The sequence below is a fragment of the Pelophylax lessonae genome, assembly GCF_965119305.1.
Source record: "Pelophylax lessonae genome assembly, chromosome: 2".
Lineage (NCBI taxonomy): Eukaryota > Metazoa > Chordata > Amphibia > Anura > Ranidae > Pelophylax > Pelophylax lessonae.
In genome coordinates, this window is record NC_138769.1 from 387,631,268 (window position 1) to 387,658,122 (window position 26,855).

A 26,855-nucleotide genomic window follows, 5' to 3' on the forward strand; every position below is an offset into this window, starting at 1 on the left:
AGGGAATCTATGCCATAGATCCCCCTTTACAACTCAGTTCCCCTAGATCCCCTTTAGAGCAGGCCGGGGGTCCCCATAGATCCCCCTTTGGAGCAGGGTCCCCATTGATCCCCCTTTGGAGCAGGGTCCCCATAGATCCCCCTTTGGAGCAGGGTCCCCATAGATCCCCCTTTGGAGCAGGGTCCCCATAGATCCCCCTTTAGAGAAAGGTCCCCATAGATCCCCTTTTAGAGAAGGGTTCCAATAGATTCTATGAGGATCCTTCTCTAAAGGGGGATCTTTGGGGACCCTTTTCTAAAGGGGGATCTATGGGGACCCTTCTCTAAAGGGGGATCTATGGGGACCCTTCTCTAAAGGGGGTCTATGGGGACCCTTCTCTAAAGGGGGATCTATGGGGACCCTGCTCCAAAGGGGGATCTATGGGGACCCTGCTCCAAAGGGGGATCTATGGGGACCCTGCTCCAAAGGGGGATCTATGGGGACCCTGCTCCAAAGGGGATCTATGGGGACCCTTCTCAAAAGGGGGATCTATGGGGACCCCGGGCCTGCTCTAGGTTTTGATGTAGATCTATGTCACCTTTGGTTACATACTGTGCTGGTGGAGGTGTTCACCTACAGGCAACAGGGATATGGGGTTGGGGGTGGTTGGGAGGGTTTTAGTTGGGTGCAGCTTCCTTTAAACTCTTTTGCTTGTTTTAACTAATTAAAAAAAATTCATGCACACGCACGCACACACACACACTCTCTCTCTCGCAGTTTACTGAAAAAGCATATACCTGGCGAGTAAAAATGCTGTCCCCCCCAGATTTTTGTGGGTTCCTACACCCTTGCTCCTGTGCTTTGACCCAGGTGAGTTAAGATATTTTCATCATTGGTCATATCACTTTTAGTGTCAATGCACCAAAAAATGAAGTGGTGCTCTTTTTGGAGTGAAAGGCACATTCCGTATCTAAAGCATCTTCTATTTATTCGTAACCACTTTTGGTCCCTGCAGTTTCTGCCGTAGGAGCATTTTCACTGTTTGCACCTGTTGTTTTCCACTTATATTCATCCACAAGTTTGCCTTTAACTTATTCAAGTGTAAGCTCACCTGGGTAAGCATCAAGTGCTGTAGCAACCCAGATCCTTCATTGTGTGTCCTCTCCTACTTCTCCATAGCCTATCTCCTCTGTAGCACCCCTAATCTACCCATATTCTATATAATTGTTGGTATTTTTAAAGTCGGCCCATTTTCTACATTTATTTGAAAAACTCTATATCTGTTCTTCATCGTTGCTGCCTAGGTACTCCATATTGTAGATGTATTTGATTCTTTTTTGAGACTTTCTGCATCTGGCCATTTATTTGGGATTACCCCCTTTGCTACATTTATCAGGTTTGGTACTATCGTACTTTTATAATGCTGTTTTGATTTATCTGTTTTATGGAATAAACACATCCATGGATCATCAGTGATGACCACTCCTATAATTTCTCTGATGAGCTGTTGTACCTTTTGCCAGTAGTCACGGATCTTGGGGCAGTCACACCAGATATGAAACATTCTGCCCTGCACATTGCAGCCCCTCCAGCACAATGCAGATTTCTCTGGTTGACATTTATGTACTTTTACCGGCGTTATGTACCACCTCGATAGACATTTATAGTTCATTTTAATGGTGTTTATGTTGATCGCGGAATGGTGTACGGCTCTCGGTATTGCGTTCACTTCGTGCACTTCGTTCACTTCCTATCTCTTTTTCCCCATGTTTCTATGAATGGAGATTTCTTTAGGCCTGCCATCTCGGTTAACATTTTGTGTATCTGAGATACACTGTGTTTTATTTTTGTTTGTGGATTACAAAGTTTTTCCACAATATTACATTTTTTCTTGCATCTGATGGGTTGCGGTAAAGATTTCACAAAATGTTTTAACTGAAGATATCCCCATTCCCCATTTTATTTTTGTTTGTGGATTACAAAGTTTTTCCACAATATTACATTTTTTCTTGGATCTGATGGGTTGCGGTAAAGATTTCACAAAATGTTTTAACTGAAGATATCCCCATTCATTCAAAATCATGTTTTCTCCCCTAGTATTAAGTTCATGATATGACTTTATCTTTCCACCTTGTATAAAATCTTTTAACTGCGTGTTTTTTATCCAATTGCCAAATTGTGTTTCATTCCCGGGTGTAAAATATTTTGCCTTCTAGTGATAGTAGTGGAGAGTTATATTCCCATTTAGCTTGTCTATGTATCATGTCCCATGTCTTATTTATATACAACTCTTGTCATATCATGTGTGTCTTCATGTACTTCCCTACATTTCGGTGGAATCCAAATTTTCCTATCCAATTGTGTCCAACTTAGTGTAGTTACAATCTTAACCCATCTTTTGTTTGGATTTATTTTTGTCCATTCGATCATACGTGAGATTTTAACTGCTGTGTAGTATCTTTCAATATCTGATGCGGCTAATCCCCCCTGTGATTTATCTTTACTGAGAACTGTATACTGGATTCTAGGCTTTTTGCCAGATAAACTTTAATATTAATGTTTTTATTATTTTAAAAAGTTATTGGTAACATTTGAATTTTATATAGGTTTTTAGGCAGTATTGTCATCTTGACCATGTCTATTCTACCCAACCAAAAGATTGGGCGTCTTGATATTTTTTTTAATGTCTTTTTTTAACATGGGTACATAGTTGACATGATAGAGATTTTTAATGTTGGAGTTAAATTTATACCAAGGTATTTTAATTTTGATTTTGCCCATGTGAATGGGAATTCCTTCTGTAATGCTAGTTCTTCTTTCTTACTTAGCCCAAAGTTCAAAATTTCTGACTCTATTTGATTAATCCCAAAATTAGATAGTTCCCCATATTTCTTTAAATCTTTAATAACATTTGGGAGGGTTATTCTAGGGTTGGTGATGTAAAACAGAACATCATCAGCGTATGCTGCAACCTTATGTTCCTCTTGTCCTACCTTTACTCCCCCTATGTCTGCATTGTTCCTTATAGTCGCTAGTAATGTTTCCAACGACAGGACAAACAACAGGGGCGAAAGAGGGCACCCATGTCTCGTCCCGTTGCACATTCCAAAGTGGGGTGAAAATTTTCCATTAACCTTTACTGATGCTTTTGGATTCCTATACAGTGCTCGTATCCCTTGGGTCATCCTCAGGCCAATACCTAAATCTTCTATTGTTTCTAACATAAACTCCCAATCCACCCTATCAAATGCTTTATCGGCATCTATTGGCAGCAATTGGTTTGGGGTTTTAAAATCCCTAGCTTTATGTAATAAGAGTAATGTTCTTATCCCATTGCGTTTCCCTTCTCTGCCTGGAAAAAAGCCTGTTGGGTCTGCATTGATCCATTCTGGCATTAAATCTTTTAGTCTAGTTTCTAGAACTTTTGCATATCATTTTGTAACAGCATTTATTAGCGCTATTGGTCTATAGCTAGAACACAAGGTAGTGTCCTTTCCTTCTTTGGGTATTACTGTTATGTATGCTTGTAATGATTGCTTGTAATGATTCTATTCTCATCTTTCCCCCTTCTCCTATCTCATTCATATATGTGCAAAATTTTGGTACTAAAGTTTCCTTAAACCTTCTGTAATAGTAAACCCATCCGGTCCTGGGCTTTTCCCTATCGGAGAGTTTTTGGTGCCATCATTATCTCCTTCTGAGGGATTGGTGCCTCTAAAGCTTGTAATTTTTCCGTAAGTAATTTAGGTAATTTTGATTCCCTTATATATTTTGTTCTGCTTCATGTGATCCCTTTTGTCTCACCATATATAAAGTGTCCTAATAACTTTGAAATGCTTTAGCATTTCTGTTAATGAGTAGGCAGTTTCTCCTCTGTTATTTTATATTTTTTCTATGCAGTTGTTCGATTTTTTGCTCTTTAATATTTTTGCTAAGTATTTTCCTGGTTTATTTCCACATTTTCACTTTCTCTAGCAACTCTGTTAAAGGTGCGTCTAGTCTCTTCTTCCATTAGTTCCTTTAGTTTATCTCTTTTTAATACAAGAATTTGTTGTATCTCGGCCTCCATGTTTTTGTTCTAGTGCATGTATTTCTGTTATTAAAGTGGAGTTCCACCCTATTTTTATACTTACCTCCATCTTCTCGCTCCGGGTCACCTGAAAAAGAAATGGATAATCGCATATTTTTTTTTTTTTTACTTACCTCGTAGCGAAGAAAATATACTTACCTTACTTCCTTCTTCCTCCTTCCTCGGCCGCGGCCCGTCGTCACTTCCTGGCTCTGCAATGATTCCTGGGAGCTGGACGTCATAGCTCCCAGGAATCATTGCGCCTGCACCGGCCCCGACGTCAGTTCCGGGTCGCGCGCGTCATCCCCTTCTAAACAGCTTCTGGGCATGCCCAGAAGCTGTGGAGGGGTGACGCGCGCGACCCGGAAGTGACGTCGGGGCCGGCGCAGAGCATCGTGGGACCACAGAAGGCGGAAGAAGACGCCGAAGAGGACGCGCTGGCTTCAAGCTGCCCACATCTGAGATGGCAGCGCTGGACAAGACGTTTGCAAGGTAAGTATTTCGTCTTGCAGGTAAGTGCAACCCGGGACAGATCAGAGGCTAGCCATTGTGGAATGCACTAGCCCTGACTGTCCCGGGGGTATTAAAAAAAAAAAAAAAAAAAATCCAGGGTGGAACTCCGCTTTAATCTATTTATATTGAAAGTTCTTTAAATTTTTTTTTCCTAGAGCCTATTGAAATTAATATTCCTCTGATATATGCTTTATGGGCCTCCCATATTGTAGCGTCAGATATATCTGGAGATTCGTTCTCCGAGAAGTATTGGTCCAGTTCTTTCTCTATCTTTTTCCCCACTTCTATGTCCTGTATCAATTCCTCAATAATCATCCAAGTATTTATATTACTCTGAGGTCCTGAAAAAATGTTTTTATAGTTACTGGGGCATGGTCAGAAATGGTCATTATCCCTATTGATGTATTTAAGACTGCTTCTATCAGCCTATCTTCTATCATAATGTAATCCAGTCTTGAGTACATTGAGTGCGCAGGGGAGTAATAGCCCCTCTCCCCAGGATGTTGGACTCTCCATGCGTCTACCAGCTGGCAGTGAAATATCTTTTTTCTCACCATCCTGAGTTGATGACCACCCATCATCACCCGTGCACTCGATGTACTGTCCAAAATCTGATCCATGCAAAAGTTAAAGTCATCTGCCAGAATCAAATTGCCTTTTTTGAAATGCATCAGCTTCGCTAATATTTTTTTTCAAACATCCTCTCGGGTTTTTATTTGGGCAGTATACATTTGCCAATGTATAGTGCATTCCCTATAGTTGTCCTTCTGGGTCAACAAACCTTTCCTCTAAGGAGAACCTCACGTCCTTCGCCATACCAATTGCTATCCCCTTTGCTCTCTTCGTTGGTGAGTCTCCATAATACCAGACCGGATAATATTTTGAATATAATTTCACTTTTGTATCCTGTGCAATATGTGTCTCCTGTAAAAATATTATGCTAGCAGAGTTTCGCCTGAGTTCTTCTAATACCTTATGTCTTTTAGTTGTAACCTCTTACATTATATGTAAATAAATTTAGGGTGTTCATGTCACTTCTTCTTACCCTCTCCTCTCCTGAATTTCTTCTTCCTCTCTCTCCCGCCCTCAGTCTAAGCTGGATGCGGGAGTGGACGTATTCTCTAGATGTTTTCCGCGGGAGTTTAATCCCAAGGGGAAGCAACATCAACAAATATTACCATAGGGTTGACACACTTTTCTTTTTTCTTTAACTTCCTTCCCAATCCTCCCCTCCCCCCCATCCCATAACCTTCTAAGAGACCTCTCCACTCCCCCCCCCCTCATGGTCCTGAAGTAGTTAAAATTCCTTCTTGGCCACACCTTACCCTTCTACTCCAGGTGATGCTCTACTGGCGTGCTAGTTACCTCGTTCTCCCTACCATCCCATGTTCTCTAAAACCTTCCATTCCCCTCCCCCCTCCGCCCATCCACCCACCCCACCCCAACACAGCCCCCCCCCCATCTTTTTTCTTTGCCAGCTTTTAGTCAAATACATGATTCAGTTTCTTTTCTTTGATGTCAGCCGCCACTGTTCTTCTTCCTGAATTGTTCCTTTTATTGTTTTTTTTTTTTTTTTTCGGGCCAACCTGGAATGGTTTCAATAGTCTCAGTCTTCTAAACGTGGCCTGTGATAAATCTGTAAAGATCTGGATATTAGCGCTTTCATAATTTATGGGTGTCTTTCTTTTCAGGCTGTCCCAAATCTTGGCCTTTTCTGCATAACTCTGGAATCTTATAATTATGTCTCCTGGGACATCCGCTGGTATACCCTTTGATCTTCTTGCTAGATGTACTCTTTCAACCTTTATCTGTTCAGCTTCTCCTCTGCCCAGCAATGGGTTGAAGACTTTCCTCATTTTATCTGTTAAGTCCTCACCGTTTGTTCGTTCGGGGCAAACCCTTTATTCTTAAGTTCTTCCTCCTACCTACTTGATCTTCTATTTTATATGCAAGACTTCTGTATTCAATTTTAAATCCTTCATCTCTCTTCTTAGATCATTTATTATTTGTATATAGCTATCTTGTATTTTTTCCAGATCTTCCACTCGTGTTGATAAATGGCCCAACTCGTTGTGTATTGCTATCAATTCTGTTTTTAAAGATTTTCCTAGTGCTGCGAGCATACCTGCAATTTCAACCCTTGTGGGCAGTTGGTCAGTCGCAGTTGGCTCTACATTGCAATCGAACTCTGTATCAACCTCTAAGTCCCGTTCTGATCTTAATTGCCCTCTGGTGTCCATGCCCAGTGATGGCCTGCTCTGTCCCCTCTTTTTCCTTACTTCTGTTTGTCTTATACTGGTTCCTTGTGTTTTCTCCAGAGTCTGTTTATCCAGGGTATCATCTTCTATCATAAACTTTTTAATCGTTCTGGGACTTGTAGTCACCTTGTATGACTTTGCAGTCGCTCCACCTCTTGCTGATTTACCTCTCATATTTTTTAAACTCTATTTTCCAACCCCTTTAAACTGACAGACCCCAGAGATGCCTCTGTGTCATAATAGACCATGTACCTAATCAAGAGCAATGCACATTTAGTTGGTACAGTCAATACAGGGCACAACCAACAGCTGTGATAAACATAGATTAAAAGAAAAATTGATTGGTCTCACCACTATGCTGACGGGGTCTGTAAGAATGTGGTTGATGATCACATTAAGATCTAGTGGGTTTCCTTGTTTTTGAGAGGAACAGGAGTCAAGCTTCAGGATTAAGCAAGAGGAGAGAGGTTCCTCACTGCATAGTTGGATGGTGATCGGAGCGAGCACTCAGACTCACGTGCCATCAAAAAACACACATAGGACGTGGTTTATATTTGTCAGTGTTCCATTTTGTTGGTCTTCTTTCTTAAAAGACACTTGCTGTAATGGTGTGTGGTGTCTTGCTATTCTGAAGGCCATTATCATGTTGAAATATATAACATGGTATAGCATGACAGTAAACTCAGATAAATGTGATGGTATGAGCAGTATGTAATGGATTGTAAAAAATCAGGGTAATTTTGTAATTATTTTGAAAGCTCTCATAAAAAATATATAGAGTAAAAGGAAAATAAGAGGGCAAGCTAGATTTTGATATGCTTGATTATTCTACACTACTTTGAGCACAGTGGGTTATTTCTGGCATGTCATACAAGCATACATTAATAAACAAATCCAGCAAAAATATCAAGCTGTAAAGCCTACTAGTCCGCTTTTAGGCTCTCTCAGGGGCTTACGGATAAGAGAATTTCCAGTTAGTAGTTCTCTAATGCACACTAGTCTTCACTAAGACATTTCTTAGTTTTTAATTTTTGGGGAATTATTGTACTAAGACTTACAGTATGTTCTGTTACCATCTGTCATTTGACTGGTGCTGTGTGTCCAAACTAAATGTTCAAAATTGTCAGAGCAAGATTGTCACTTGCAAGTACTTCTGTGTACAGACAACAATGTGTACAAACGATCATAGTGCATGTAATATTGTTTAAAATAATTTTGCTTTAAAAATAAACGCTACCATGTGCAACATTTTGTGGTTTAGGATGCCATTAAAATCTGATTTTTGAATGGATCATGAATGAAAGTTATAGAATGATAAGATAATTAAAATATTGTGTTTAAAAACATTTCTTTGCTTCTGTATGCTATACATAACACTTAATAAAAAGTCAAAAGTGTACATTGTGCAGAACATATTGTACCTCTAATACCAATACAAAAATATCTCTCTATCTACTGATTTGCTAAATTTTTGTTAACAATGTACTTTATTTCAAAATGATGACACATTGTAAATGAAGAAACCCATTGTACACTTCATTGATGCAACTAGGTGCAGGAAAGTTTAAAGTAGAACTACAGGCAAAACTTTTTTTTTATTTTGGATAGAGCAAGGGAGGGTTATAACCCCTGTCAGATTTTTTTTCGTCATCTGTATCCCCTTGCTGAGATTTCCCTTCACTTCCTGTTCCATAACCAAACAGGAACTGTGAGGAAATCCCTTAGGGATCCCCAGATCACCAGAACTAGCATGCCCATTGGAAGATTTCCCCTCTTTTCTGGGGACAACCCAACATTTTGGACTTTCTTTTACTTTCACTTTCAATGAAACAGGACAAATAGAGAGGGTGAATCAGAGGTATGGAGAGCAATAAAAACTGACAGGTGTTCTAATCCCTCTGTGCTCTATCCAAACTGCAGGTTTTGGTCAACATTAAATAGTTAGTTTGAACCAAGCTGAATCAAACAAACTATTTCCTTCACTAACAGATGTGCCTACTGGGGGTACTGTATAACCTGTATGTAGCATCAACTGCATACAGTATACAGTGCTGTTTTCCAGAAGCGGGATGGTAACTTCCCATCCCACTTCCAGAACAAAACTGAGTTGGGCTGAGGGCTGCTCAGCCATTCGCAGGAGGCTTTGTTTTTTATGAATGAATACAAGGCTTCCTCTGATTGACTGATACAAAGCCTCCTGTGAATAACTAAGCAGTGCTCAACCCAACTTGATTTTGTTCCAGGAGTAGGAAAGGAGGTTTTTGTCCTGCTGCCAGAACACAGTGCTTTATTTTGTAAGTAGCTGATGCTTCATACAGTTTATTCAACACACACAGCCACTTCATGTGTTAGTGAAATAAATAATTTGTTTGGATCAACAGTTCATTAAAACCTGGAGTTATGTTTTTAAAAAAAAAAGAACAGCTTCTTCACCTTATAGTTAATATTTAAACCCTCATTGTATTACTCATAGATGTAGAATATTAAACTTAAGCAGGCCATACACGTTTCGAATTTCGTACGATTTGTCGTTCGATAAACGCAAGTGCCAGTCGTGCACATCGTCGAGTGTACCATCAATGTGATTCGAAAATCGTACGACAAAACACTTCTTCCTTCTGCAAGTATAGGAAGTGATGCAATGTTGTCTTGACCTTTTAACCACACCTCCACTGGGCACTCCCCCTACAGTTAAAAGTCGGATCGTGTCATTTGCGAACAGAGCAATCATTCGCCACAGCATACGACTATTCTCAGCAATAAAATGCCATTCAAGAGGTATAATAGGAATCAGAAAATGGCAGCAATGGTTATTGCATTGATTGCTTTGGAGGAGGAGAAGAAAAAGAAGAAAAATAGAAGGAAGAGCAGAGTGTGGGCCAAAGACTGGCTCATGCAACGAGAGCAATTTTCACATGTAAACCTGCTAACAAACCTCAGAGAAAATAATCCTGAGGATTACCGTAATTATTTGCGGATGACCCAGCAGTCCTTTGACATGCTATTAGCTCTTGTGCAGCCACATATCACCAAACAGGACACCTGCATGAGAAAATCTATTAGTGCAGAGGAGAGGCTCATGGCAACCCTGCGTTTTTTGGCAACAGGCAGGTCTTATGAAGACCTGAAGTTCACCACTGGAATCTCTGCCCAATCCTTGGGAAGAATCATACCTGAGACGTGTCAGGCCATAGTGAAGGTGCTCCAGCCACAGTATTTAAAGGTAATTATAAAAATTACAACTTAAATTAGTAAGAATATTACTGCAAACATAAGTCAAATTTTGTGAGTACATCAATTTTATTAAAAAAATATGTAACTTCCTGTACACGGTTGTCTGAAAAAGTTTGTATTTTCTTAAATCAATACATACCCATTTCCAAATCATTATTATGAAAATATATAATTCTTAAACAATAACCAATAAAAAAGGAACAAATACACCAAAGAAATGCAATAATATTGAGCAACATATCTAGAATTTTTTTTTACAGATTTGTGTATTGGGGGCCATGAAACCAAGAACCTTGAGGTGGTTCAGGACGCACTGACCAGCTTGGGTTTCCCTGTGATTGAGACATATTTGGGTGCCAATATTGGCCAGATGTTACAGGTGGAGCAGATGTTACAGGTGGAGCAGATGTTACAGGTGGAGCAGATGTTACAGGTGGAGGAGATGTACATCCCTGATATCCTATTATATCTGTGTTAGGTGTAAGATTGCCCTTTAGTCCAATGGCAATCATTTTATGCATTAAAGCTTCACAAATGTCTCGTTGCTCCATGGACATTCTCCGTAATTTGTGTGCAACCAGATGACCCACAGCATCACATTCATCATCTTTCTGCTTCATGATAGATGATGCATCCTTCAGCAAACTGGCAGTATCGTAGTCAAGATTTCTCTTCTTTCCTCTTTGAGTTCTCTGAGTTGATGTTCCTGGCTGCTCTGATACTGGGCTTGGTGTATCCTATAGAAACCCAAAAAATTAAGAAGAAAATATGATCACTAATTATCATTAAAACATGTTTTAATTTTTTTCTATCTTGCCAACAGTTTCCTTCTAAATCTGAAGAATGGAAAGAAGTTGCCAAAGAATTCCAGGACATGTGGAATTTCCCCAATTGTGGTGGCGCAATTGATGGGAAACATGTGAGAATTACACCACCAGCACATTCAGGATCCTATTTTTACAACTATAAAGGGTTCTTCAGCATAATTCTAATGGCAATTGTGAATGCCAAATATGAATTTATGTACTTGGATATAGGGAAAAATGGAAGAAACTCGGATGGAGGTGTGATAGAGCGCAGTCCATTTATGCATCGATTAAAAGAAGGAATGTTGCATCTTCCATCTTCCAGTGAGACAGTTGAGGGCCTTAATTTTGTGTTCATTGGGGACGATGCATTTGCCTTACATGAACACCTGTTGAAACCCTATCCCTTGCGCAATTTAACTGCTCCCCAGAAAATCTTTAATTATAGATTGTCTAGGGCGAGAAGGGTGGTAGAAAATGCATTTGGGATCATGGCCAGCAGATTCCGCATTTTCCACACCGCCATTAATGTTACAGTTGAAAAAATTGACATAATAGTGGAGTGCTGCTGTATGTTACACAATTATTTAAGAAGCACAACTGTGTCATATATGCCATCAACTGCAGTTGATATTGAAGATCTTACCAGTGGCACAATTGTGCCAGGTGATTGGCGAAATGACAGCAGTGGCATGGTAAATTTAGCTCCTGCAAGGCCTAGGCTACCAACTGCAAATGCACGTCAAAATCGCATTCATTACACAGATTATTTTATGGGTAGTGGTGCAGTTGCATGGCAGGATCGCATATAATCATATGTATTATATTTTGTAAGAAATGACTTGCTCTAAATAAAGACAGCTTAATAAATCATATACAATATATGAGTATTCTTTATTCTAGTTTTTGTTACATTCTACTATGACTGGCCCATGAGGCAGAAGGACCCCTGACCCTATAGTTGTTTCATTGGGCCCTCCAACCCCCCCCCCCCCCAAAGAAAAAATATTGTGAATTAAACGAAAATTTGGATATACCTGTGTCTGAGTCTGTGTCTGTGTCTGTGACATTTCCTCTGCTTCTGGGTCAGATATCAAACTGGAGTCTGATGCTGCACTTGGTGGCAGAGTGCAATGGGACTCTCTTGGATCATCTGTGTCAGCAAGAAACATCAGGTCTTTGAAGTACCACAAACGTGGGACATAGACATCATCAGCCCCTGCTCCAGATTTCTTGGATGCTTGTATTTTTTTATACTCCTTTTTAAAAACAGTCCGCAAGTTAGCAATCTTGTGCTTTACATATAGGTCATTTGGATCTTTGCAAACCTCTTTACATAGCTCCTTTAGTTCTTTGATGGCCTCATCACGCTTATATCTATTAGAATAATCCCTGGATTTCACATCCCATAAGCACGAAAATTCTCTGTATTTATCAATGAATTGGGGAAGGAACTCAGTAGATGTGAATGTGAGAGGCATTTTCCTTTAAAAAAAAAAAAATATATATATATATATTTTACTAAGTTACCTTGCAAAGCCTTGTTATACATGTGTAAAATATAACACATAATGATTTTGCACATTAATAATGACTAAATAAGAAGAATAAATAATACTTAAGACAATAGAAATAACACGATATGCAAGTTTCATGCAGCCTGTTCATATAATGGATGAGCCATGTGCCATGAATCGTGACTGAGATAAATTTGGACAGGAGTGAGGTCTAATTTTTAGCCTTTTTGAACAGCTCCTATACTGCAAAAGGACTTCTATCAGTAATAAAATAGCATATATTTACATTATAACACAGTATTTCCGTAGAAAAAGTGAAATATGCAATGGAGAGTCAGCATTTTGAACTTACCTCAGGGATGTGTGTTCAGCGTTCTCTGCACGAATAGACTTTCCTACGTCCCGAAAAGTCGCTGCATATTCGTGCAATGCGCACGTGCGTTATATACCATGTACAGGCCCCGCCTCTTCTTTCTTTCGGGGGCTTGTGGGAGAAATCATGGCAGAGGGACAAGACATGGCAGCTTCTCAGAGCGAAAGATCTGGGACAGATGAGGAGCAGGAAATCGTGGAGGTGGAAGAAGGTCACCAGACAACCATTGTGACAAGCCCCAGGAAGAAGAAAGCCACCAACATGTCTTTGGAGGAGATGGTGGACATGGTGAACATTCTTCAAAAGAAGGATTATGACTGTCGGAAGCAAGTCTACCCTAAAAAAAATGTGAGAAAAGATCAAATTCTGGAGAAAGTTCTACGTGTCCTACAGAAAAACCATGGTGTTGAACGCACTAAAGATCAAGTGAGAAAACGCTGGTCTGACTTAAAATCCAGAGAATCCCATCAGCTAAGGAAAATCAAGAAAATTCTTCAAAAAAGTAAGTATAAACTTTTTAACAAGAATGTATGATGTTCTTGGGTTTTTCTGTGTGAGTGTATGTTCTGTATATGCCATGTGACATGTGCATGCAGAGAGTGCATACTACACAGCTTGCATCATTGTGATTTTCTATGCATATCTATAGTGTATTTTTGTCTTCTATACAGAAAAAATATGCATAGTGTGATTGCATTTAAATATATGTATAGTATTTGAAGTTAAATACATGTATTTATTAATTTTCAAAGGACATTCTAGAAAGGCCCATGCAGAGGCGGGAAATGAACAGCAGACAAGTGCAGAGTCTGAGATGACGACTGACACAACACTGATATGTCTCACACCAGTTGAAGGCAGTGATTGGAGCAGCATTGCCACCAGTTCAGGTACATAACCAAATGTCACATAAACGTATGCTCATTATAACGTTTAGACTGTGATTTTTATGATTTTTCATGTTTTCTTATAGGCTTTACAATGTCTACTGCTGGCAGTTCTTCATTCACTTCTGCATCTGCAAACCGCATGATTGCTGATTTAATGCAAATCAATTCAGATATTGAGAAAGTTTGCAATAAAATGAAATTGGTTCAAGGCAGGATTTCTGATGTGATAGACCAATTAGCAAAGGTTTAAATACTCTGGAACCAAAAATTTTTTTTTAAGACCATGTTTCGTTATGGCACTTTAAAAAATAAAAATGGTTGTTATAAAGTAGGGGCCCATTCACACTGTCCGCATGCACCCACGTACTCCATTCTGCTGAAAGGGGGGTCCACGCCCAAATCCCCTATGAGCAGGTGTCTGACAGCTCTTTCTCTGCTCTTTGTGCAGAGACAGAGCTGTCAGAACCCCACCGTTCTCTTTTGGGGACCACCAGTCCATTTTCATCATATCCATCCGATCCGCCTGACAGATGTAAATGATAATTTCCATCCGTCAGGCTTTGATCGGGTCGGATAGCAGCGGATGTCAGTGGACATGTTTCCACTGACATTCGCTGCCCTATGGGGATGCATGGAACATTCCAATGAGTTCCGCCTGACAACATGACAGGCGAATCTCATTGGATTGTGTGAAAGGGCCCTTGCTCTGACTTGCACTTTATTAAAAATAAAATTGCACTATGTGACTGTTTATGTACTTTTGTACTGTTAAATTTTGGCTGTATGTACATATTTACTAACTATATTCATGTACATATGTACAAGCTTTTAAGATCCTAAATAGGGAAATGTTTGTGTGCTGGACATGCGCAACTACGCTTTTTGTTTATTGTTCATCAATAAATTGATGGTTATTTTGAAATTGGTTTCAAGTGTCTTTATTTCATGCATTATGTGATATCAACTGTATACACAGCTATTGATCTTTATGGTAGTATAGACAATGACATTCTCATCAAAATAATCTACTGTTAAAATGACAATTAGGATAACCATATGTTATTAATGACAAACAATATTGGAACATATACATCCTGCAGAAAGAAAACTTGCTGTACCATTTATTCTGCAGCTGTACAACAATGCAGTGGGTCCGTTTATTGAAAAAAGGTGTTAAAAGTCATTTTGCAATACACATACTTTTGTGTTTACACTTTTCATGCACACATATTGGCCTCTTAGCAGAGTTTGCTTGAACATATAATATTTGATGTATTGCGGTTTTTCGGCTGAACAGTCGTCCGTGTTGATATTCTTTTTATTTACCTTCCGGGTCATTCTTTTCGGAAACATGCGCAGTTGTGTGTTGTTCTGTGGAATCGAACGACTAAACCACTAATGATACGAAAATTGGACAAATTTCGCGGAAAAACCCAACATGTTGGATATGTGAATTTTTGCTGTCGTACGAAAAACGCATAGTTTACATACCACACTAACGATACGAAAATCGTTCGATAACACTGGCATTTACGATTTTCGGACGATATTCGTATCGTCTATGGCCTGCTTTAACCAGCTTTTCCTATAAACATTTTATCAATAAAAAAGGATTGCCATGGCTCTAGAGGTTAGCTAAAAAGCAAGCACGGCAGACCTTTTTGTCTTGAGTCATATTCTGTCTGTGACTTCTAATGCATAATTGAGCTACGTAAAACAACAGGATTCTGTCATCAAACAAACAAACTGAGAGCCTTCAAAAATATGAAAAGGTGCCTTAAAGCTTTGCCTTATGCTCAAAAATAGAAAGCAAAATATTAAAACGCTGTCTGTGTTTGGAGCCGCTCACCTGTACCTGCACAGATTTCAAACTGGGATGAAAGGTTGTGTCAATGCAGCCGGTGTGTCCCCAATGGCTACCTGCCTGCTGCACCAGGTGGCTCGAAGCTGCATTAAGAAGATGTTCACAGGCTATGGATGTCAGTGCCCATCCTTATATTTACCAGACTTGGGGGAAAATGTTTTATTTACAAATGTAGTTTTTGTACTCTAACCGTAGTTAAAGAAAGATAGAAATTATGTACACAACCATTACACATTTCCTTTGAATTACTGGTGCATCATAATTAATGCTAGTAGGTAATTATAGGGTGCATATGTGTTTATCGTTTGTAATGGGTTGCAGTAGTTAGTATAATTAGAGATGCTTTTAGCTGTTTCATCTAAACCAGTTGCTGTGTGGTATGGAGTGGTTTTAGTTGGGTTCAGTAAAGTTCCCCAATATAAACAATTTATGTGCATCCTCAGCTACTGAACCCCCTATTCCTGAGTCATATACAGATGCCAATTTAAACCTTTTTTAGATTGGTAGGCATACCCGGAGAACATTCAGATCCAACTACCCCCTCTATTATAGTTTTAGCACTTACCCTGCCTTCTAACAATGCATGTTTCAGCCTAGGTTTTTATTTACACAAGTCTATTGTGCAAGTGAAAAAATGTGTGTTTTTCTTTTCTTGTACTGAATAAAACTACTTACAGTTTAAAATTATCAGGTGTATACAATCTTGTAAAATCCTTGCAGTGGTAGCTGTTGAGAGGTGGGATCAGCAGGGACCTTACATAAGTTCCTTTTGTAGTATACATAGCTATGTAATGACAAGCAGATCTACATCTCCAATGAGCCCTTGTGCTACACATGGCCTGGCTTTTGGGAGTCAAGACAGCAGCATTGTTTTGCTGGAAAATAAATTAAAGAGTTTTTTTAAAGTCTCGTTTTTTGTTTTTTTTCAATAAAAATAACAAACATGTTATTCTTAGCCCCCGTTCACACTGGTTCGCCTCCCATAGGGAAGCTGCGGACCCGTTCTGATAGGAGCGACACAAGTCGCTCCGACTCAGAAAAAGGGTCCGGAGCTTCTTTGGGGCGACCAGGAGGCGACCGCCATAGACTTCAATGTTATGAAGTCCGTGGCGTCGCCCCAGTGTGAACGGGGGCTTACCTGCTCTGTGCAGTTGGTTTTGCACAGAGTGGCCCGGATCCTCATCTTCTCTGTTCCCTTTCCAGCTCTTCTGGCCACTCCCTCCCTCTGAGTGCCCCCACAGCAAGCAGCTTGCTATGGGGACACCGGAGCCGAATCACAGCTCCGTGTATCTATTCAGACACGGAGCTGCGGTTTGGCCCCATCCCCTCTCTCTCCTGATTGGCTAGCTGTATATTATTGACAGCAGCGGGAGCCAATGGCCGCTCCCTCCTTCTGAGTGCCCCCACAGCAAGCAGCTTGCTATGGGGACACCGGAGCCGAATCACAGCTCCGTGTATCTATTCAGACACGGAGCTGCGGTTTGGCCCCATCCCCTCTCTCTCCTGATTGGCTAGCTGTATATTATTGACAGCAGCGGGAGCCAATGGCCGCTCCCTCCCTCTGAGTGCCTCCACAGCAAACAGCTTGCTATGGGGACACCGGAGCCGAATCACAGCTCCGTGTATCCATTCAGACATGGAGCTGCGGTTTGGCCCCATCCCCTCTCTCTCCTGATTGGCTAGCAGGCACTGCTGCTGTGTCTTAGCCAATGAGGAGGGGAGTCCCAGATGGCTGAGACAGTAATGGACATCGCTGGATAGAGAGGGAGCTCAGGTAAGCATCAGGGGGGCTGAGGGAGGCTGCTGCACACAGAAGATTTTTTATCCTAATGCATAAAATGCAATAAGATAAAAAAAAACCCTATGACTTTACAACCCCTTTAATGAATACATTTGGAGATGGACAAAGAGGGGCAGGGATAGGACAGTTGTCCAGCTTGGGGTAACCCCAGCAGGGCTGAAAACACTGTTTAAGATGTCTGTACAGCAGAAACAGCATTGTCAGCCAGTAGGAATCAGGAGCTCACTGCGATATTCCTGGGTATGTTTCCATACTTATAAAGATTCAGAATGAAGAAAGAATACTGTAAGTTCTTTTCATGCAACTGCCCGTTAGTGCATCTGAAAAAAATGATCCACTATACCTTCTGGAAAGTTGCTGACATCAAACAGAGATGGCCAGCAGTGAAAATAACGGCTGCTATTCCCAAGATAATGGTAAGGCAGGCTAGACACCTAATAACAGTACTTTTTGGAGTCAAGATCCTATGGATTTTTGAGAAGGCTTTAGGCTAGTCTAAAGCAGTACAGTATAGTTTTTAATACCTTATCTCATCCTTTATCAAAACACTACTCCTAAAGCGCTTGTAAAATCACAAATATTATTTTTTTATTAAAATAAAAAAGAGGTTTATACTTATCTGCTCTTTGCAATGATATTACACAGAGCAGCCCCAACCTCCTCTTTTGGAGTCCCCTACCAGTGCTGTCCAATCCTCCTTCACTTCAGCTGCCCCTATAGAAAGCCATGTGCTAAGGGGGTACTGCGTCGTTCTCCCAAGCCAGACTGTTTGCATCCATAGACACACACAGCATGGTTCAGCCCCGCATCCTATTCCCTCCTGATAGGCTTTGACTAACAGCCTGTGAGAGCAGGGAGAGGGGAGAGGAGAGCTGCAGACAAGCACAGCACTGAATCAATAGAAAGTAAATACACCTTTTTAATTATGTCAGTGTTTCTCTTCTCCCTCAGATTCCCCCCCCTACTCAGATAATGTAACCACAGGGCTGACGGAGAGGGTCAGGGGAGGGGCAATCAAAAATTCTGTGCAGGGGCCTCCTTATTAATGAATGACGTCATTGGTTGTTAGGACCCTAGCGGCTAGAAGGTTGTAATGGTGCACAATGAAAACCCATCCACTGACTCTTCTAGCTTCAGGGATGGCCCCCCTCAGGACAGGCCCCTTGACACAGATCTGTACTCACTGTATGCAGAATCAGATCCTCCAGTGTCTCCCCTTTCAGTCAGCTTCCCTGGACCTCTGGGTTAAGCTCCTCACTGGTACTCTCTAGGCCCTTAGGTCGACCACCTAAAGCCTCACAACCCCTCTACAGAGGAGGAGGCAGCCGCCCCCCCCTCCCTGTGGGACTCTGCTATCCAGCCGAAAGACCTTGAGCACATGTGCCCCTGGCTTTTATACAGTATCCCAGCATGCAACTAGGCACTTTGCTCTGTCAAATCACCAGGGCTGTATCAAAAGTCTGTGCACTCATTTGTCAGGTTTCCTTCCACTGTCCAACATGCCTCCCTATTGGACCAGTGTGTAGACAGAATGAGTTGCACCTGAGCACATTGATCAGACCTTACTAACAGATCCTGCTCTCTGGTATGCAGAGAACAATATAGATTTAACTGCAGTCCTGGTAAGTAGACAGGACCCAAAACTATACTTTCTCTACAGCACCTACCTAGGAGGGTGCTACATTAGTAGTGTTGCGTATATAGTATGTGTATTGTTTTACCTATATTGTATCTCTAGCTTTGTACCATTACTACATATTCTTCTAGACATAATCCAAACAGCATGATTCTACGCTATATTGTGCTGATGAAACAAGAAAGTGTCAGAGACTTAGCATTAATCTTTAATGTGTACACTGCAGACTGTGCTTCAGGGGACAGCATTAGGCAAGCCACACATTTCCAGCAAAGTTGCAGAAGCCTTTCACCTAACTTTTTACTCAGCTCTCCATGGAATAAAACAGGTCAGTTGTGAATATTAAATGAACATCTTGGCCACTCTCCAAAGTAATTTGGCCTAGTTAGGAATCATCCATGAAAGCTTTGCTGTTTTATGTCCTGATAATGTAGCAAGGCACAGAGGACTGGACAAAACAGATGCTTTTAATGCTGCCGATATCTCTGATGTGCGTGTTTTGCTCATTCCTTATAAAACAACAGAAATATTTAGCCCGTTTTCAAGTCCACATTTATAATTTAGTGATCTGAATTCTTAAACTGACTGTTTGGGACAAGTAGAAAAGCTTATCTTAACATTTTCAAGCAGGGCACCAAAAGGTGTCAGCAGGTGCCATTAATCTATGTAGTGTTCTGGTAACCCCCAAACTCATCGTTCCTACTATGCAAATGTTAGATATTATCTCTGAATTCAGATATCTCCCCCTCCTTACACATCTCAACATGATGCTCCATCACTGTCCAACAGACCCCTATTGGTATGCCTTGTTACATATTGTTAGTGGTTGCAAACCCTCACATATACCCACTGAAGTGACTGGCCTTAGGTGATACACTGAGATGAAACAAATCCTCCTACATAAGTTGTACCTGTCTATCTACAGCCGTTTTTCACCTATATTCATTCAAAGTGCAGAATTTACACAGGATCTCTCAGCTCTGAAGAGCAGAGGGCAGAGAGCTCAAGTTACACTCAGTGAGGGGAGCTCTGAGAGCTGATTGGAGGGAAGGGTCAACCCCCCCCCTCCCCCCAGCTGAGGCTGTCAATCACAGTCTGTGCCCTCCCCTGTCACAATTTTTTTTTGGGTGTCAGAGAAACTTGTCAGAAGTGACCCATGCTTATAGCAGAGATATGGGGCAGCGGACACAAATGACACTAGGTGCTCTTAACTGAGAAAAGTACACAGGCTTTCATTGTGTACCATTATGACCTTCTAGCCGTTGACGTCCTAACAACCAATGATGTCATCAGTTTATAAGTAATAAAACTATTAGGATAGATTTTTTTACATTTTAGAATGGGGTTCCTCGAGACGGTTCATCATTTTAAAGGGTGACTTGACTGAAAAAAAGGGTTGTGATCTAGACAGACAACTTTTATATTTTTTTAGGATTAATAATAGTGTGTTCCTCCTCACCTACAACAATCATCTGAACCTCAATATTTAAATGAGAGATATTGACACTTACCTGGAGACCAATGCATTTGTTATCATTTTGCATTGAATACTTATTTAAAATATTCCTGATAAACCATTTTTCTACATGCATGCTATGCTACTTCCAAAATGAATGTCTCTATTTTCTTCTTTCCTTAAAGAGAATTCATGGTCAAAGGATACACTTTCATTTTATAACATTAGCTTTGTAGTAACAATACAAACAATAGTTCTTTTTGCCAAACCAATTTAAGCTTACTTGAAAAATACTACCTGTACGGCCTGCCTGCTCGACCTCTCTTTCCACAACTTCCTGGATTCCCTGCATGCTTTGCAACTTCTCCTTTAATGTCTTTATTCAGTTTCTAAGGACTATATATCCCAAGGTACCTTGCTGCCTGCAAGCAGCAATTCCTGTATTGACTTCGCCTGCTGAAACTTCTCCTCTCAGCACCTCTGTAGTTTAGATGGCAGGCTCTGTAGTGCCTATCACAGGGCATAATGTGTCACAGAATCCAAAGAAGTAAATGTGTTGAAGAAGAAGTGATTCCCAGACCTACAATATTGGTTTGGCTGTCATACCTGGTAAGTGTTGTTGAGTGGGTTTGGTGCCTCAGACCAAGAAAGTTTGGGACTTTATAGGCCAAGTAAGTCAATAGTATGTAAAATTCGTACAATTTATTAGAAAAAAGGTTGACAAAGTAAACAGAGTATTGTGACACTCTATCTGGTGTCTGGGTTATAGACCCATTGGTGATGGTGAGATAAGTAAATAAAAGTGACACAGTGATATGGTGACCTATGAATATGTCCTTCTGTTGGTCCACGCTGAGGTTTTTAGCTTGGGGTCCGTGAAGGAATATCCAAAATTCCTACGCGTTTCGGCTTACAGGTATAGCGCCTTTATCAAGGAAGGGTTTGTTCACCATATCTGTAAGTATATTGAATAATATATTAACCAATGGATTTGTGCGAAAAATTCCCTTTTATTGCATTGTTGGTACATACAATTTAATTTTAATGAATGTACCAACCATGCAATAAAAGGGAATTTTTCTCACAAATGCATAGGTTAATATATTATTCAATATACTTACAGATATGGTGAACAAACCCTTCCTTGATAAAGGCGCTATACCTGTAGGCCGAAACGCGTAGGCATTTTGGATATTCCTTCGCGGACTCCAAGCTGAAAACCTCAGCGTGGACCAACAGAAGGACATATTCATAGGTCACCATATCACTGTGTCACTTTTATTTACTTATCTCACCATCACCAATGGGTCTATAACCCAGACACCAGATAGAGTGTCACAATAATCTGTTTACTTTGTCAACCTTTTTTCTAATAAATTGTACGAATTTTACATACTATTGACTTACTCGGCCTATAAAGTCCCAAACTTTCTCGGTCTGAGGCACCAAACCCACTCAACAAGAAGTAAATGTGTAGGATCTTCACAAAGTAAGTTTACAATGCAAGAATGTTTTAATCCCAAAAGGGATTAATACTGGGGGAAAAGGGACATTGCGATACCAGAAAGATATATTAGGAAGAGTTGATGCAAAGGAATATATAAAAGCTGTCTTTTATAAATATAAAGATTAAAAAGATCTATTGTTACATTGGCAACAAGGCGATCATAGAAATGCATTAAATGAATTAAAACATTCTTGCATAATTAATCTTGGGATAGATACCACAATTTGCATTATAGAATAGAACTGAGCATTCTTTCTTTAAAGTAGGTTTAGAAACTTCAAGATCAATAAGATTAATAGGAACAGGCTAAAATAATTGAAATACAATGTGGAAATAAAAATCAGATTTTACATTTTGACCATAGATATGATTTAACAGACACCATGGAACATCAGAATTTTAATATGCTAACAGATACCTAGCAGGCAGTACAATATTCCTTTCCCCACTCTCTTGCCTTCCAATACGTCAGCTTGTAGACCATTTCACTGGGTGGGAATAATAGCCTGACCCTGCAGACTATTTCCTGTAGACTTTGAATGTTGATTAGAGTATATACCAGGCCAGGTTCTAGATTCTCTTTATGTGACCTGCTCCAAGCTGCACTGACACCTGGGGCAATCTAATCTCGGCTCGGCTCTTAAAGGAGTATTTAAAAGAAAACATGTCCCTTGCTCCATCTGAAATGACTACCTGGACTGTGGTAACACAAACAGCGACCACTTCTTTCACTGAATCCCTGTCACTGTCATTTCTTTATGGCTTCTTTAAGTGCTGCCAGTGCACATGCCAGACTTCTGAGGATCTAAACCTAAACAATAGGTTGTCTGTCCCACCAGGTTCTACAACAGCTTATAACAACATTGCCTGCTGATGTGCTCTTCTGCTTACATCTCTAACATAGCTGCCAAGTCTCAGAACTTGCCAATACTTTTAAGTCCGGGCTATGGCTCCCCCAGTCTCTCTTAATGCAAAATATTATTTGATTGACTTAAGTTTTTTTTTGTTTAGTGTTGGAAAGAGTGGAGAAAGATTAGAACACCTGCCATTTTTATTGCTGTTTGTGCCCCCATTAGAGAAATTCTCCCTCTTTATTTGTCCTGTTTACCATTATTATCAAAAGTTTAAGCATAACTCCACTTTTGTTGAGAAAAAAACATTCCCCTCTGGGTGATCTCTGTACATTGCAAGGATTTTAACAAACTTTATTGCAGATTCCTACCTTTTGTTATTCTGAAGAAATATTGTTTGTTCCTCTGTGCCTCTGTGCTGAGTGGGTCTAATGAAAGTGGCTTCATAATTATCTATCAGCTGTGGTGGCTGTAGAGCAATAATGAGGAAAACTGCTGGGCCTGCATCCCTTTGGATAGATGTGTTCCTGTTGGGAATATCTCACCAAAAATGACATTTTTGTTGCAGAGGGATGCCTGAAATCTGACTTGTAACTTAGGCAGACTTCAATGAGCCTATCATACAAGCAGGACATGATGTTTCTGGGGTGTGGTCAGTATACATTCTGTGTACAGAACACCTTCAGGTAGCCATATTGCATTGCATTTTCACACAATTACAGCAGCTGCAGATTGAAAAGGAAAAGTCATTTTTAATAACATTCAATTACAATATGATTTGTGTCACAATTGTATACACTATATTGTTTTTTCTTTTTTTGCTGATTTTCTTCCCCAAGAATGTGGAGTTACCTTTTAAAGTAAAAGGAAATCCCAAATTTTAGGGTTGACATCAGAACAGTAAAAGATAAGAAATCTTCCAATGGGGACACTAGTTCTGGTGCCCTTGGTGACAAACCAAGATTCTCTCACTTTGGAGGCATTTCCCCCCACTTCCTGTTTTGGCAATGGGACAAGAAGTGAAGGGAAATCTCCCCAATAGGACACAGATAGCAAAACCCTCCCTTACTCTATCCAACATGAAAAAAAAGTTTTGCCTTTACTCACACTTTAAAATAAAATAGCTACCGTAAATATTTTTTTAGACGTGCCACTATTATAGTGCTTTTAAAATAAATTAACATTGGCAATAAAAGAATACACAAACAATAAGCTTTCTGTAGGGTTTGAGAATACAGTACCAACCCACACAGAAACAGCAAGGAACTTACACTTGTATTCAATGGTACAGTTACAGTATCTATTTGCATGTATCTGTGGGTTACAGTTTAGCAAAATGCTGCCTCAAGATGTTGCCCTCTGCTTTTCAAAAGATGCATATTCAGAGTTTCTATTAAAGTGGTTCTAAAGGTAGAAGGTTATTTTTTTGCCCTAATGCATCTTCTGCATTAGGTTAAAAAAAACTTCTCTGATCAGGACCCAGCCCCCCTTATATTTTTCTGAGCCTGATCTCAATCCAGTGCTGTTCCCAAGAGCAGCAGCTCTCTCTTCTCACTAGAGATTAAAGTCAATCACAGTCAGTAAGGAGATAGTGGGGAGGTGGAGCCAAGGCGCGCTATGTATATCAATGGACACACAGAGCATGTCTCAGGACCGAGCCCACAGTGGTGCCCTCATGGCAAGTGGGTACTGGACCTATTTGGAGTATGAGTTTTTGGACTATGAGTTATTTAGTGAGGGACTTGACATTTTTTTTTTAAATGTATTCAACTAAAACTAGCCATACTGTAGATGTATTTTTTTTTAGTAAAAAAAAAAACACAAAAATAGTGTATTCCTCCATCCACACATCCTTCCTGCTGAGACATTTTATTCTGACAGCGGGGACTCTTTGCTGTCACAATACACTGATTAGAGGCTGCAGCTAATGATTGAGAAAATGTTTCCACCAAGCCCATCCGATAATAGCAAAGCAGGAATGGCCACACATCGGTCGAAATTCGGTCTGTCTCTGTTAAACCAGCCGAATTTCAGCTCACTTATGGCCAGCTAAGGTCTCCCTAAAAAAAAACACTTCTTGGTAAATACATTTTTACATTGGTAGCTCTTTGAAATAGATGTATGGGAAATTTTTTTGTGACAAATCATACTTATCTAGGTGGATGCAGCATCGATCTGATGCTGCATCTGTTCCCTGACGGCTCTAATACTGAGAACCAAGTGACCAAACACAGCTGATCGATCGGTTCTCACAGCTCCCTAAGCAGAGAGCTGGTGACTGTCTAACCCTCCCCCCCCCTCGCTCACTGGATCACTGGGCTATGGAGGGGGCAAGAGCGGCCATGCAGGGCTGGCCCAAGACATTGTGCTGCCTGGGTCCAAAAATGAAATGCTGCCCCTCCAAAAAAGCCCACCAAAAGGCCCACACAAATTTTTTTATATCAGGATAATTAATCAGGATAATTAAGACTAAAATTTTATTTGTCAGGAAGTCAGATTTGTATGCAATAGCACCTTGGCTACATGCACAATTATATGACATACCATTATGTTCAATTCCACACCACAAACTCCAGTATTATTATGCTTGTCTGAATGTCTGACATCATTGCGAACACCACAATCACATAAGGAATGTTCGCCGAAGGGGACTCTCTGCCTCCTTATACTCATCAGTTTGCACTATGGGCGGCAGTATGAGATGGGGAAATGCCAGCCGTAACGCGCCGTAAACTGATGACACACAAAACTGCTGGAAAGAAAAATCTTGGGCATCAATTTGCTGCCCCTCTCAAAGTGCTGACTGGGTCCAATGGACCCAGTGGAACCCATGGTAGGGCCAGCCCTGCGGCCATGGCCGTGATCTTTCCAGAGCCTGGACCGGATGTGTGATGTCAGCCAACAGCGGGCTTCAGCCCGCTGTCTGCTGAAAATGGTTCACAGGAGTGCATAATGATCTTCACTCCTGTGATCCACAAGGGAAGTACAGCCAAACAGGTTCTGGCTGTACTTCTCCTTTAATCAAATAAATAACCAGCCCATGGAGTTTTCATAACGCTATACTGTCTCTGTTAAATTAGAACACTGACCTATTTATGTGTTGTCCATATATGTGTTCCGTGTTGTCCATACATGCATATTTCTCTGTGGAGAACTGAACCCACAAGGACATTTAGGAAAATGTATAGCTGGAATGATACCCTATCTGATTTAAGAGATAAAAGCAGCTGGCATATGCTATAACTTTTTAGTATCCAGCAAATACAGCAATGTAATCTTTTTTTACTGTACACTAAGATGTTTTTATATCAAATTGAAAATCTCAGTTACATATCAGTACATATTTTAATCAATTGTGATGTAGTTATGTTTAGTAATTTGGGTATCCAGCTTATGTTCATTTGAAAATCTGCAGTGAGCAATGCACGATATCTAAAGCTTGAAATGTGGCTTGTGGTTATTACATTAAATCAGATTAACTAGCTGTGGGCTTCATATATTAAAGTATCTGAAATGCGAACTGCTTGTTTTGGCTTAGAGCATCATGCAATTTTTGTTCAATTTCGACTTTGGAAAATGACAGTTAGAGAATTACATTTTTGCATGTGACCGAGGGATGCAGGATTGTGTAAAAAGTTGGGTCGTTAAAAATAGTTATGACCTTAAATCTCAACATAATTTGAATAATTTAAGCAAATTCCATCAGAAAGCCAGGACGAAGAGACAGGTTTGCTTTTTTGGCGATTATCTGCTGCTTTGTAACTGAATTGTTAGCAGTATGCACACAATTCCTCCAGCTGAGTTAATAAATGGCACAAAGTATATCGTGTGACAACTATGTACGTGTCATTTCTCATAATGATAGTGTCCTTTCACAAACCGCAACATAAAACCAGCTCTTAATCCCTTTTGACAGCAGAAGAATCACCCAAGTACAGTAGTGAGTTAACAGCCCTGAGTGATTGAGTGTAAAAGCTCTGGGATTACTGCTCACTGTTCTGATTTGCCATTCTACTGGACTGTGAAGAGATTAGAAGGACCAAATTCTTGGGTTGAACCATCTGGATGTCTGGCAGGGGAGTCACTAGGGTTAGCAGATGT

The 26,855-nt window shown here is 40.4% G+C and overlaps 2 protein-coding genes across 3 annotated transcripts in view; both read left to right on the forward strand.

The window, feature by feature from the left end:
• NHS (NHS actin remodeling regulator) overlaps positions 1–26,855 on the forward strand; it is a 286,415-nt gene that overhangs the window by 191,141 nt on the left and 68,419 nt on the right. The gene's annotated exons all lie outside the window — the stretch shown is intronic.
• Positions 9,713–11,671, forward strand: LOC309546688 (uncharacterized protein; the record flags this gene model as incomplete). Its single annotated transcript, XM_082246403.1, has 2 exons — positions 9,713–10,042; positions 10,877–11,671. The coding sequence occupies 2 exons, from the start codon at positions 9,713–9,715 to the stop codon at positions 11,669–11,671; spliced, it is 1,125 nt and encodes a 374-aa protein (XP_082102529.1).